At 37.2% G+C, this 12105-nt stretch overlaps 1 protein-coding gene across 4 annotated transcripts in view; it reads right to left on the bottom strand.

The window, feature by feature from the left end:
- Positions 1-787: 787 nt before the first annotated feature.
- The window catches only part of ERBIN (erbb2 interacting protein), a 135945-nt gene continuing 124627 nt past the window's right edge, over positions 788-12105 (bottom strand). For all 4 annotated transcript variants that reach the window (XM_061619456.1, XM_061619446.1, XM_061619476.1 and 1 more), the window contains 5 exons: positions 11106-11237; positions 9447-9656; positions 8947-9039; positions 6320-6394; positions 788-3539 (listed from right to left, as the gene is read on the bottom strand). In XM_061619456.1, the coding sequence (XP_061475440.1) occupies positions 3435-3539; positions 6320-6394; positions 8947-9039; positions 9447-9656; positions 11106-11237 (615 nt within the window). In that variant the 3' untranslated portion in view covers positions 788-3434. The remainder of the gene's footprint in view (positions 3540-6319; positions 6395-8946; positions 9040-9446; positions 9657-11105; positions 11238-12105) is intronic.

The following is a 12105-nucleotide window of genomic DNA, read 5'->3' as shown; positions in this document are numbered from 1 at the left end:
CAGCTTAATATTCCTTACTTTTGGGTAGCGGGAGTAGCTGTGAGAGGGGGGAGAGAGAGAAAACAGGTAACAAAAACTGATTTTTCCTGCCATATGTCATTTGAATCAGATTAGGAAGATCTGACAAATCCAGGATCAAATTAGGGTGATCTGCCAGATGAGCCCCCATCCAGCATGGCCCATGGTCAGGGATGATGGGAGTTGTAATCCAACATCTGCCTCACTGTTGGTTTAAGGCAGCACTCTGCTTCAAAGTGGCTTCAGTTCCAATTCAAGCAAGAAAGGGGTACTTAAAAACAAATTTTGAATAATCTATACTTGAATATAGAAAAATCTGAGAAATATGTTACTCAATTACCATGAGGAATAGATTCAACAATTTAGAAAATTTCAGACTGATGTAAAGGAAATCAGTAAATTACACAGAGCTTTAAAGAGCATTAGTTTATTATCTATTCTCCATGTGTTACTTCAGAAACAATTTAATTATATACAAAAATTTGGAATGCTGAATAAATTCTGATCAATAAAGACATTACATAGCTGCTAACAAGGGAATAGTTACTTTTTAAAAAAGTAGTACAGCAAATTAATGATAAAGGCTTGGTTCTCTTTGTTGCTTATTGCTATGATTGTGTTCATAGGATGTGTTCAAGTATATACACATTTTTGAAACTCCAGTCAAAAAGTTTTAAAAAATGTATTTACACAATAAATATGTGGGATTTTTTTTAACCAGAATTTGTCATTTGAACTGATTCTTTAATGAACTATCATGAAAAGAATATTGAGTTGACAAACACTTTATTCATTCTATACCAAAGCAACCAATTGTGTAGATATATCTTATTTGACAAGGTGAGAAACATTAAAAATCCACGGCTTCAGAATAATTATCTTCAATTTTGAAGGAGCCTCTTCTTCCACAGCCTCTCAACGTTTTTTCAGTATCTTCCAACACAAATGATGTAATACATTCAAAATTTGCCTTTTTTCAGGAAACAATATCTATCATCGATATTATATTTCAAATATACTTTTTCTAGTTCCTTCCAACCCCCCCCCGAAGCACCAAGTTTCTTGCTTTACATTCTCTTACAAACAATATTTTTTTGGCAACACTGTTGTTGTACAAAACTATTTAAATTAAATTAAATTCTAAAAGCATGGTTTACAATGCTTATTATTTCATACAAAATTGCATTTGAACAGTTTATTTTAACCTGATGTTTTATGTATTTAAAGACAAATGATGCCCATGATCAATAAAGAATCAGTTCTAATTTGGGACTTTTGCCTTCACCATAATTACAGTTTATGTCTCAGGTCAGAGTAGGACTGATCTGTTTATATTCCCTTTAAAAGGTTGAGTTTACATTAATATAATTAAAATCAATGAATGTGAATTTTTAAATTGTCAATAAAAAGTAGAGAAATTAAAATACACTTTTACAAGTGAAGCCTGCCATTATATCACTATGTTTCTTGTTTCCTTTAAAGATTAATAGCACACAGAAAATAAGTGATTTTTACCAAAATACAGCACATTTCTGCTAATATAAAAATCAATTCCTATGTAAATATTAATGAAAATCAACTAAAATTAATGTACAAAGAGTTGTTAAAGGGTTTCAATTAAAATTATAGACTATACACAGTACAATATGCAGGTGATCTTTGAAGTGCAATATCATTGGAGTCTATTTAAAAAGTACTGCCTCTTTCTGTTAGGTATGCAGGTTCCTTTCTGTTCCAGCACATCTTTCCAAAAACTACAGTAGGCTGGTGTTTTTGCTAATTTCACTTTAAAACTACCAATTTCTATTTATTAAAAACTGCAGTAACTGAATATTGCTCCAATGACAGGTTAATAATTTGCCTTTAAAAAACAAACAGTTATTGGTCTTCTATGGCACTTTTCTCTGGTCCATAATCATGTATTTCTTATTACTCCATAAGTTAGGCTATCTCATCTCTGTTATATAAGGAAAAAGAGGAAAAGAATCATGTTTGTCATAAACAAAATTAATTATGTATAGTCCAATATTTTATACAAGTAATAAGGAACAAAGGCAGCCTGTGGTAAATCACTATTACATTAAAATAGTTAGAAACCCTTTAATGACTCTGAAGTGTCTAGTTCACATTTAATGTCACCTGTAGGAACAGCCCTTTGAGAAAGATCATTACAAATTGGTGGGTCACAAGTTCCCATTCCTTTGCTTTACAACTTTCCAACAGCAATTCACCCATCACTGTGCCACAGTCTTATAAAAACTGGCTTTGGTTACCTAGCTCCATACGTATTGTTTCCTTTTATTCCAAGAAAGCAATTCAAGGTCAAACAAAATCACAGTTTCTTTCCTAACCCTTCCTTAGCCATTTACTTCTGGACAGACCAATCCTTGGCAGGGCTCACTGCCATGAACCCCATTAAAAAGAACATTTTTTTCTGGCATAGTAATTAGAGGTTTGGAACATGCACATGTGTGATAGATATATGATGAGTTACAGGCAATACGTAAAAAACTGGCCATTTCAGTTTTTTTTTAAAAAAAAATCTATAAATAAGTTGAACATGGAATATTTAATACAAGGCAGAAATCAACCTTTTGCACAAAACTGGGGATTTTCATGACAAGAGTCTCTGGGCACAACTCCACAGCATAGGTGAAAAAAGGTGTGGGATTAAAAACAAACACACAAAAGTGAATTGCACATAGCAAGTAAGACAGTCAGTGGATGTGATAAGAACCAATCCTGTAGAACTCCCAGAAGCATATTTAGAGTCTCTTTAAAAAGACTTCACATTTTATTGCATTTTTCTATTGGTAGACAATACATTCTCATGTTATTTTCCTCCTTTCTTGACTCCATACTTTCATAGCCATTTTACCTGGCCTTTTAAAATTAACTCAACCAGCCCGACCTTCCATCTACCCATTCATCTGTACAATATGCACATAGCAAAGCCAACATATCAAATATCTTATCAACATCTACAGAAATGGTTTCAACAAAGACATTAAAACCAGGTGAACAAAAAATAAAGGCATCAAACAGCTACAGGACAGAAAGCCCTGCCATCTGTCCACTGGCTACAATGGAGGCTCCTTGTACACAAAAAGTTGAGTAATGTGTATGAATTATCCAAAAATAAACCCACCATCTGTACAAAATAGACCACAGGTTTGTTCTCGGAGGAGTGATTTTTGATTGCTACAATGCTTTAAAATTCAACAAATTCTGTTACCGTACGCATTTCCAAAATTGTTTTTTCTATTTTTTTACAGTGGTTTTCCCCCTATAACCACAAGATTATTTTATTACTGTACATAATTTTAAAAGTCTTTGTATATAAAAATAATCAAAATATTCAGTTTCCCACAAGTTCTTCTAAGGTCACGTGGACATTTCCCCTTCTTCCACAATATTTAAGAAAGCTCTCGCACAATGATGAGTTCTACTGTGTTCTGAAAAGTCTTTAGTAAGGATACCGCTTGTCCATGATCAATATTGATGAAGCTACATCCATTAGCCTGGAAAGGAAGTTTAAATCCTGATAAATGCAAACAACCTATTTACAATTTTCAATAACAGTTTTATTTACACAACTATATTAAACATTTCCTAACCTTTCTTTGCCCAGCTACATCCCAATGCAATAGGAAGGGAAAAGAGTGAACACTTTCATAGTATCATTATAAATAATATATTCACTAACAGGCAAAAAACCCTTGTGGTTTAAGAATGTACCTATAGCCAACAGATATTTCTATCAAACTTTAAAGAGCAGAGAAATTAAGCAGCTATAGTGAATGCACCATGGAAGCAGGAAACCTGACCTCTCTGAGATATTGCACTGCTCTACAAATCTGTAAAAATGCAAACACAATTTGGGTTGGTTTTTCACAGTCCAATCAATTTCCTGTGTAGCTTAGAAGAATTTGGTAACATTTACCTCTGAGCATATGCTGAATGGTGGCAAAACTGCAATCAGCCCAAATAACAGAAACAAGATATGTGCTTTGCTGATCGTGTTTTAGCAGGGAGGAAGCAACAATATTAGAGAGAGCTGATACAATTCAAATAGTGTAATCCTTACTGGTTGCTATCCCATGCCTCTAAGAGTTAATGAACAACCATTCTCCAGCAATCACCACAATCATCACAACAGCCTTGTTGAAGAAAAATAAACTACCACGTTCTGAAAAATGTGTTTTCTAAAGTTTTGGATGTGGTGTGTGAATAAAGCCCCATTTAACCAAAATCTTAAGTTCAGTATGATAGAAAAAAGAGACAGCACACACTTATTTTTTCCATTCAAATACTTTCTCTATACTTCCCTGTTCCTCTTTTAGATATGAACAACCTTTGAAATGGCAGATGAACAACCTATAGAAGTCTTTTGACTTCTATTTAGTCTATATTCAACCCAGTAGTCAAATCCTACTATTTCTTCTCCAAGACATTAGTCATGTGCCTATAAAATGATCCTGACTAGACTATGGTTATCTCCTCCTTGCTGGCCTCTTCCCCTTGTATTTTCTCATCTTCTAGGCCAACTCAGGCTGCCTCTGCTGAACTCATTTTTTGTGGCTGCGATTGTAACAGAAAAAGAACCAGCCTAAACTGAGCCATAGAGACCTAAAGATATGAAGGTTTGTTAAGGGATCAGGATTCTCAACTTCATCAAAAGCATCAAAGGTCAAGGAAGATGACAGACAGACTAATCTTTGGATTTTGCAGTTAAGAGTTGGTAGTTTCAGTGAGGATAGTTTCAGAAAAGCACCAAAAGGGTCAAGCCAAGGAGTACACAGATGTTTGGAGATGATCGTTAAGAAGGGGAGAATGAGTCAAGTAGGATTTGGGTGTTGTTTTAAGAGTGCAGGAGGTGACAGCATGTTTCAAAGCAGTAGTGGTGGAGCCAAAGAGAGAGATAAATTTATATTGTGGTGTGGTGAAACTGCCTTGGTTGTCCTGATAAACCATCTATACCAAGAGAAAGACAAGGTAAATACAACCTGGCTAGTTCTCCAGGACCTGTCAGAGGATGTTGTTACCACTAACCATGGTATCCTGGATAGGCTCTTTGGGTTGGAAGTTTTGAGTGATATAGTGGTTCCACTCCTACCTGGAGAACCAATTCTAGAAGCTGGTGCTGGGGAACTACTATATTAATGCTATGGAGGCCAACATAGTTCAATTATATCTTTCTTTTTTTATTATTTACATGAAATCGCTTGGAAAGATCATTCAGGTGAGTGAGATGCCATCAGTATGCGATGACACCAAGCTCTCTCTTTTTCTTTCATGAGTATCAAGTAAAGCAATGGAAGTGCTGAGATGGTGTCTGTAATCCATAATGAGCCGGGATGAGGATCAATAAAATGAAACTCAATCCCAACAAGATAAAGATTCTGTGGGGAAGTGGTTTGTCTGTTCAGAAACATGGTATTCAAAATCCTGTTCTGGATGGGGTTGTCTTCCCCTTAAATTATCAAGTCTGAAGTCTGGAGTAAATCCTAGATTGAGCTACATTGGTGGAGGCCTAAGTTGAGATATTGAAGACTGGTAAAATTGGTGGTACAGTACAAAAAAGCCCTGCTTGTCCAGTAAAGCTGCAGACAAGAAGGAAGGCAGCATTAATTTAAAATGTAATCAGACAAGTATTTTAATATCCTCTAGAGGTGCTCATCAGACTGATAGGTCTCTCAGCAGATAAGTTGGTAACCCTGATGTCTTATGAGATGGCAGTATATAAATATTTTTTTACAAATAAACAAAATTTAAAAAAACTTGTGCCTCAACTGTACCACTTCAGATTGCAGGTGGGGGGACTCATGTGATTAAAAGTTTCTCCCACACACAGAAAACTAAATGTGTTCTAACCTAGCTTTTTCCCCAGCATTTCCATTTTCTATGTGCAAGGAGTTTTTCCTGAACCAACTGGAGGAACATTCAATCGTGCAAGTCCCTACCTGGAATATGAGTCCACAGCTGGTTTACCAAGAGCCAGACAGCAGAGAATGAGATTGTAGTGATTTAGAATGAGATTGTAGTGACTTTAGAGACATTTCCTTACAAGAATCTCATATAAAGAGTATAAACTGAGATTGAAGGTTACTGGGGTAAATACACTGATAGAACATTGGAAAAAATGAGGTGAGGATGGGGAGAGACTGAAGGTAGAAACTGCAGGGTTTGAGTGGGCAGAAATAACAGATCAGATAAGGAGGTGGGAAAGAGAGACACAGTATTTCAAAGACAGCTGCAGCATCAACAGAAATAATTGTTAAATTACTTTATGCTACATTACCTGAATAATTTTATCTCCTGGCTGCAGCAGTTTAGATGCTGGTCCTTCAGACTGTACCCTGGTTACAAATATACCCTTTCAAGTGAATGGAAAACAAAAGTTAACTATTTGGGGTTGAATTCAACATAGCGCTAAGTAAGTGTCCCATCAGTGCAAGGATTTCTGCTTGCGCAATGGGACTTCTCCCCTGCCCCTGCACACCCCCTAGATATGTTCAAGGGGTTTCCCCAATCCTCTGGAGTAGATCTGAGGAGGGTAAAGGGTATGTGCAGGGTGAGGAGAAGGGAAGTGTCAGGAGCAGAACTGAAGTTATTTCTAATACTATAATTATTTTTTAAAAATGTTTAAGATATAAGGTTTGATGCCGATGTACAATTAACTGGTGATTAGGGATTGATGTAGGGCAGTAAACAACATAAACCCATTGAGTGAGTTTAGAGGATTTCTAGGATCCTCTTAACTGACTTGGAGACTGTTGCACTCACTGCTGAGTCCAGGTAGTGGGATCAGCAATAAAAAGGGCCAGCAGAAGAATATGCAAGATCCCATAGCCCAATCCCATTCTTTAACCCCAGTTAATTTTACACCTGCACTGGCCCTGGTATAATTTACATGTCAAACAGCAACAAAAACAAAGTCTTGAGATGAAATCCCCTCAATGTTAGGTAAGTGCCATCATAATTTGTAAACATTGCCTTGTATAAATTTCTTTTTAATCCTAATAAGCCAGTATGCTAACCAGAACTGGCCCTAATCCATTGTACACAAATAAATATATATATCTGCAGTAGGGATTTTGAAGTTTATATTTGACAGATTCTCCGCATCATCCCAGAAGTTTCTTCAGAAACTATGCTGGGCAAAGTTCAAAGTCCTACTGTGTATATGCACAGACTTGTATATGCACAGCAGCCCAAAATATTTGGCTAGCGTAGTAGTTCCAAGCCCTCTGAACTTGTAAAGCCTCTCTGAGGGAAAGGTGAGAAGAGGCACGGGCACCTTCAGGCAGTGCAGTCCAAAGATCCCCCTTCACCTACCTTTCCCTCCAGAAAGAATTTTGCCTTGCCATGGCCAAGGCTCTTTGGGTGTCTTGGCCATTCAGCTACCAAACCATCTCAGCCTCCCTCAGAACTTTGGAGCTGGGAAAGTGGCAGAGACAGCCAGCCAATCCCCACCCACCTCCAAAGTTTAGAGGAAGGGTGGCTGCTCATTACACTTGCCATATGACAGATTTGTTAAATCCTTATAAAAAGACTCAGAAATTGGCCACTATGCAGAGAACGGATCTCATGAGCCGTCTGTGTCATCTCCCCTGAGAGAGACACATCTATCACTGCGTCTCCCAACCCACAACCACCACTTGAGGCCACTTGAGGCACTTGAGGCAGAAAAGAATTAACACTCCAAAGGACTCTTAACTTAGCCCCTCCCACGGAGTGTCAGTTCATTTTTCTGCCTGGCTTGAGCAGTGCTGTTTCCACCTTGCTCTTCAGTCTGGCTGGCTTATATCCTTATTTAGAATCCCAAATCTTTCCCTACTGTTTTTGATTTGTTGTGTCTGAATTTGTGTTTGAATACAGCCAAACCCATAGTGTTAATAAATCAAAGCTGACAAAACACTTCTCTTTATCCCAATGTAACTAATTCCACTTGTTTTTGTCCTATATAATGATACACTAGGAATGCAAGCTCTGTGTCTCATAGGACAGGAAAAAACCCAATATAAGCAATAGAAAAGAGCTTTTTATTATTAACCTTCTTGACTTATTATTATTAAATTTATATCCCACCCTTCCCCCTTGCCTGCCTTCATGAAATAATATTACATTTGTTTTGGCAGTAGCTTTTTCCTTGTTTTCTTAGGTCTTTTTCTATCTTCCCAATACTAAATTGACCCCACAACTCCATTGTCCATTTATCAGTAAAATGAAGCATTGGGTGATATCCAACTCAGTCATACTCAGAGCTGGCCTACTGAAATCAATGGGTTAATTAAGTCCATTGATTTTAATGGGTCTATGCCAGCCTTTCCCAACTAGTGGGCCACCAGTTGTTGTTGGACCACAAGTCCCATCAGCCTCAGCCAGCATTGCCAATGGTCAGGAAAGATGGGAATTGTGGTCCAACAACATCTGGTGGCCCACTAGTTGGGAAACACTGGTCTATGCTGAGTAACACTGGATATGACACTTTTATTGTAAAATCAGGCTCCTTGATGCAGCTGTATTTTTGAAAGTAGGGAGAGTTTCAAAAGTATGTATGGTTTTGTACAAAGAAGAGAGCCCTAGCAAGCCTTTATGTTGGGCATGTAGTCTCTCCCCTCCCCACAGGCTCTGTAGCTGGGAAGAGGACTTCACCGGAAGAATAGTGAAAAATAAAGTTTACTGGTGCTAGGGGAAAAAGTGTTTGCCTGTGTGTACAAAAACACACAAAAACACCTATTTATTTGTGCTTTATATATTCCACCCTTCCTCCCAAAAGGGAGCACAGCATGGCTAACATAAAACAATGATTAATCATAAAAACATTTAAAACATCAAACAAATCCTCATCAATAAAAATAACAGCAAATAGTATCTCCCTAACACTCATTATACCCCAAAGAGGTGGACCTATTTAATACTTACGTCATCATCAGGTCTGAAGGGGTTTCCTCTACCACCAGTTCCTCCTGATATACTAAACCCAAGCTCTGGATCCTTTTCAATTCTCACTCGAATCTAAGATATAAACAGATTATGGAAATGAGCAGCCATTTCATCATCATATTTATACTGCATATACTAGTAGTACTTATGCCGCTTTTATTTATGGCTTTACTTCTTTGTTTTCTAGCTTATTGATGCTTTTTTTTACTGTATTTCTATTATTTGAATTTGTTTTGTAAGATGCATTGGAGGAAGGGGTATAAGAAACAAAGTAGGATAGAAATACATTATAAATAAAATTTCTCTAACCACTTGGTAGTGTGCTGAACAATTTCTAAAGCACAAATAATAGTAATAATAATGAAGATAGCAAGCCACAACCAGAGGATATTGACAAGGTCTCAATGAAGGAAAAGCTTCCAGCGCATTCCAACAATCCAAATTTATCCATTAAGTCAAGACATTATTTTTGCCATTACCTCTTGCTTTGACAGTTCGTGGCTTTGTCTAGATGGACCCTGGGACTGACTATAGGGTGGCTGATGGGCAACTTTAAGCATTAGATAGTCAATCAATTGCTCTCTAGAAGGATGTCTTGCCACAGATGTTTGGGGCGCAGCATGATGGACTTGACTATAGTTTGCCTGAGGTCTTGGAGGCTGGCACATCTGCCCATTTGTCAAAGGTATCTGGATATATAAAGGCAACATTTTAAATCAGCAAAAATATATTTTGTTTTATACAGCTTGTTTGATTTTCCATGCTTAAGCTGATAATAATTTACAAGAGATATTGTTTTAAAACATGTACACTGTATTTTTCTTTTTTTAAATGTAGCATTCTAGACAAAACAAACTGGAATGAAATGTATTTTTTCAATGATGAAAAATTAGTACCTATATTAGTCGATCGGGATTTTTCCCCGTTAAAAGTATGTCTAATAATTTTTTGCTGTACTTCTGTAGTTTTAATATATTGCTTATATGTATATATGAGTAATGCATTTATTTCCCTCCTCCAAATTGTAGAAGCTCCTAAACTTGGAGAACTGAATATGTATTGTAGTTGAACCTTTCAAGATACAATAAAACACAGAGGCTGCAATCTCACTGAATCTAGTGAGACTTTCTTCTGAAAAGACATGCAAAGGATTGCACTACATGATAAGAGTTCACATTTTGTATGTTAGAACTCGTGTTCTTTAAGGGTAACACAGGTTTTGCTGACACTGGGTTGTATCCAATGATTGTGCAAGCAGAAGGTAACCTGTCCCAATCTTTCTCTTCTCTGCCTTTCCCTTCTGCAATTCTTGCATCCCCAAAAAACCTCTCCAGAGAGTTTTGGGGGCTTTCTGAACCATGTCGGCTGTTTTGTAGAGTTACAATGGGGTAGGGAAACCACCTGAAATTGGGGGATGGAAAAACCCTGCATAGACAGAGATCCATTGTCATTTCACAGCAAATGTATGGGGTTCATGCTCTATTTGTAAAAGGTTCCCTGCCTGATTTCCAGCAATTCCCCCTCCCACTGCAGCCCCAAACAATACAGCTCACAGTGTTCAAGAGCCCTCCTCCCAAACCCTTAAAGAGACTTCAGGGGTGCAGAGGGAGAGGATAAAGATCAATTGTGCAAGCTGACTTCCACTCATGCCTGGATACAACCCACTAAAATTAATTCAGTTAGGTCACTACAAAAGCACTGAATTGTCTTGAGTAGTAAAGAGCTAAGACCCACAATTAGGTAAGTAAAAAGCTGTTGGTGGTGTTTTTTCCACTGTATATTAAATGGCCTTGTTAGTATGCAATTAACAAGACTTTGGCTTACTCCCAGTCCCCTATTCTCTTCCAAAACAGCCACAATAAGAGACTGGAAGCTTTTACTCATTATGCCTGAATCTGGACAAACTGTGGTCAGTCTTAACTACAGTTTAGGGAAACATGCCAAGTTCAAACCATGATTTACTATCTTCGTTAATTTCTCTATATCAAAACCACAGGTCTGGTGGAAAGCTTTGGATGTTCTTGTGGCCACACAAGAGGAGAGGTGGGAACACACACACATACATATAACACTCATCTGAACCAAAGATGACAAAATAACATCTTTATTGATGGTAAATGAGCTATGCGGTTTATTACCTGTACAGGAACTTTCTTCATGTTATCTAGAGAAACATCCTTGAGCCCAAGTGTGGCAGATGAGTAGTTCTGCTGTCCAGAAATGAATACATCTTCTTGACATTGCTCTATTGAGGCTGATGTTTGGGGATGCTTTAAATAATAAAAGTGTATAAACATTTCTGTTATATAGTAACACAAATTATACAAGAATTACCAATTTTGTTCATATGACTGTTAAGCATATTACATAGGTGTTTTAAAGTATTTAATAATATTAATCAGCCTTGAGATGGCCATAAACGTTAACCCCAGCTTTTGAAAAACACTGGAACTTTTAAAAGACGCTGAACTGCATAATAAAACTATTCATAAAAACTGTTGCTATTCAAGGATTTGGAAACTTCTTTTGTAAACTGCTATATTTACCAGAGCTTGGAAAAGTTACTTTTTTTGAACTACAACTCCCATCAGCCCCAGCCAGTATGGCCACTGGATTGGGCTGATGGGAGTTGTAGTTCAAAAAAGTAACTTTTCTAAGCTCTGATATTTACTCCACCCTGTCAGTGTCTGGGTGCATGCAGCTCACCACTGCCACTTCCTACAGTTTGTCTTGCTGAACTATGTTAACAATTTAGCTTGCATGAATACCTCTAAAGAGAATTTCTATTACTTATTTTCCCTCAGGAATTTAAAGGTAAGTAGGAGTAGCACAGCCATTCTCATTTTACTTCAAATATATGGGGTCCTAGTTCCAAAGTAGCTCAATGGAACTACTGTGAACTGTATATTATTATGATGCTCTCACTGTGCATAGCACAGACTAACAGATAAAAAGATAAGATGACGGAGCTGGAGGTGGCATATACTGAAATATGATAATGAAGACATAACGGACAGGAAGGTCAGGCTATGCTCAATATAGGAGTGGAGAGGAAGCCAGTATAGGAATCTAAAGAGGGGCATGATACTATCTGAAATATCAGTGAATTCGTTTTGAGTGGCAAGAGAAGGATAAAAA

Source organism: Rhineura floridana, chromosome 1 (assembly GCF_030035675.1).
Source record: "Rhineura floridana isolate rRhiFlo1 chromosome 1, rRhiFlo1.hap2, whole genome shotgun sequence".
NCBI lineage: Eukaryota > Metazoa > Chordata > Lepidosauria > Squamata > Rhineuridae > Rhineura > Rhineura floridana.
The sequence above is the reverse complement of the archived record's forward strand: the minus strand, read 5'-3'. Positions and strand labels throughout refer to the sequence as shown.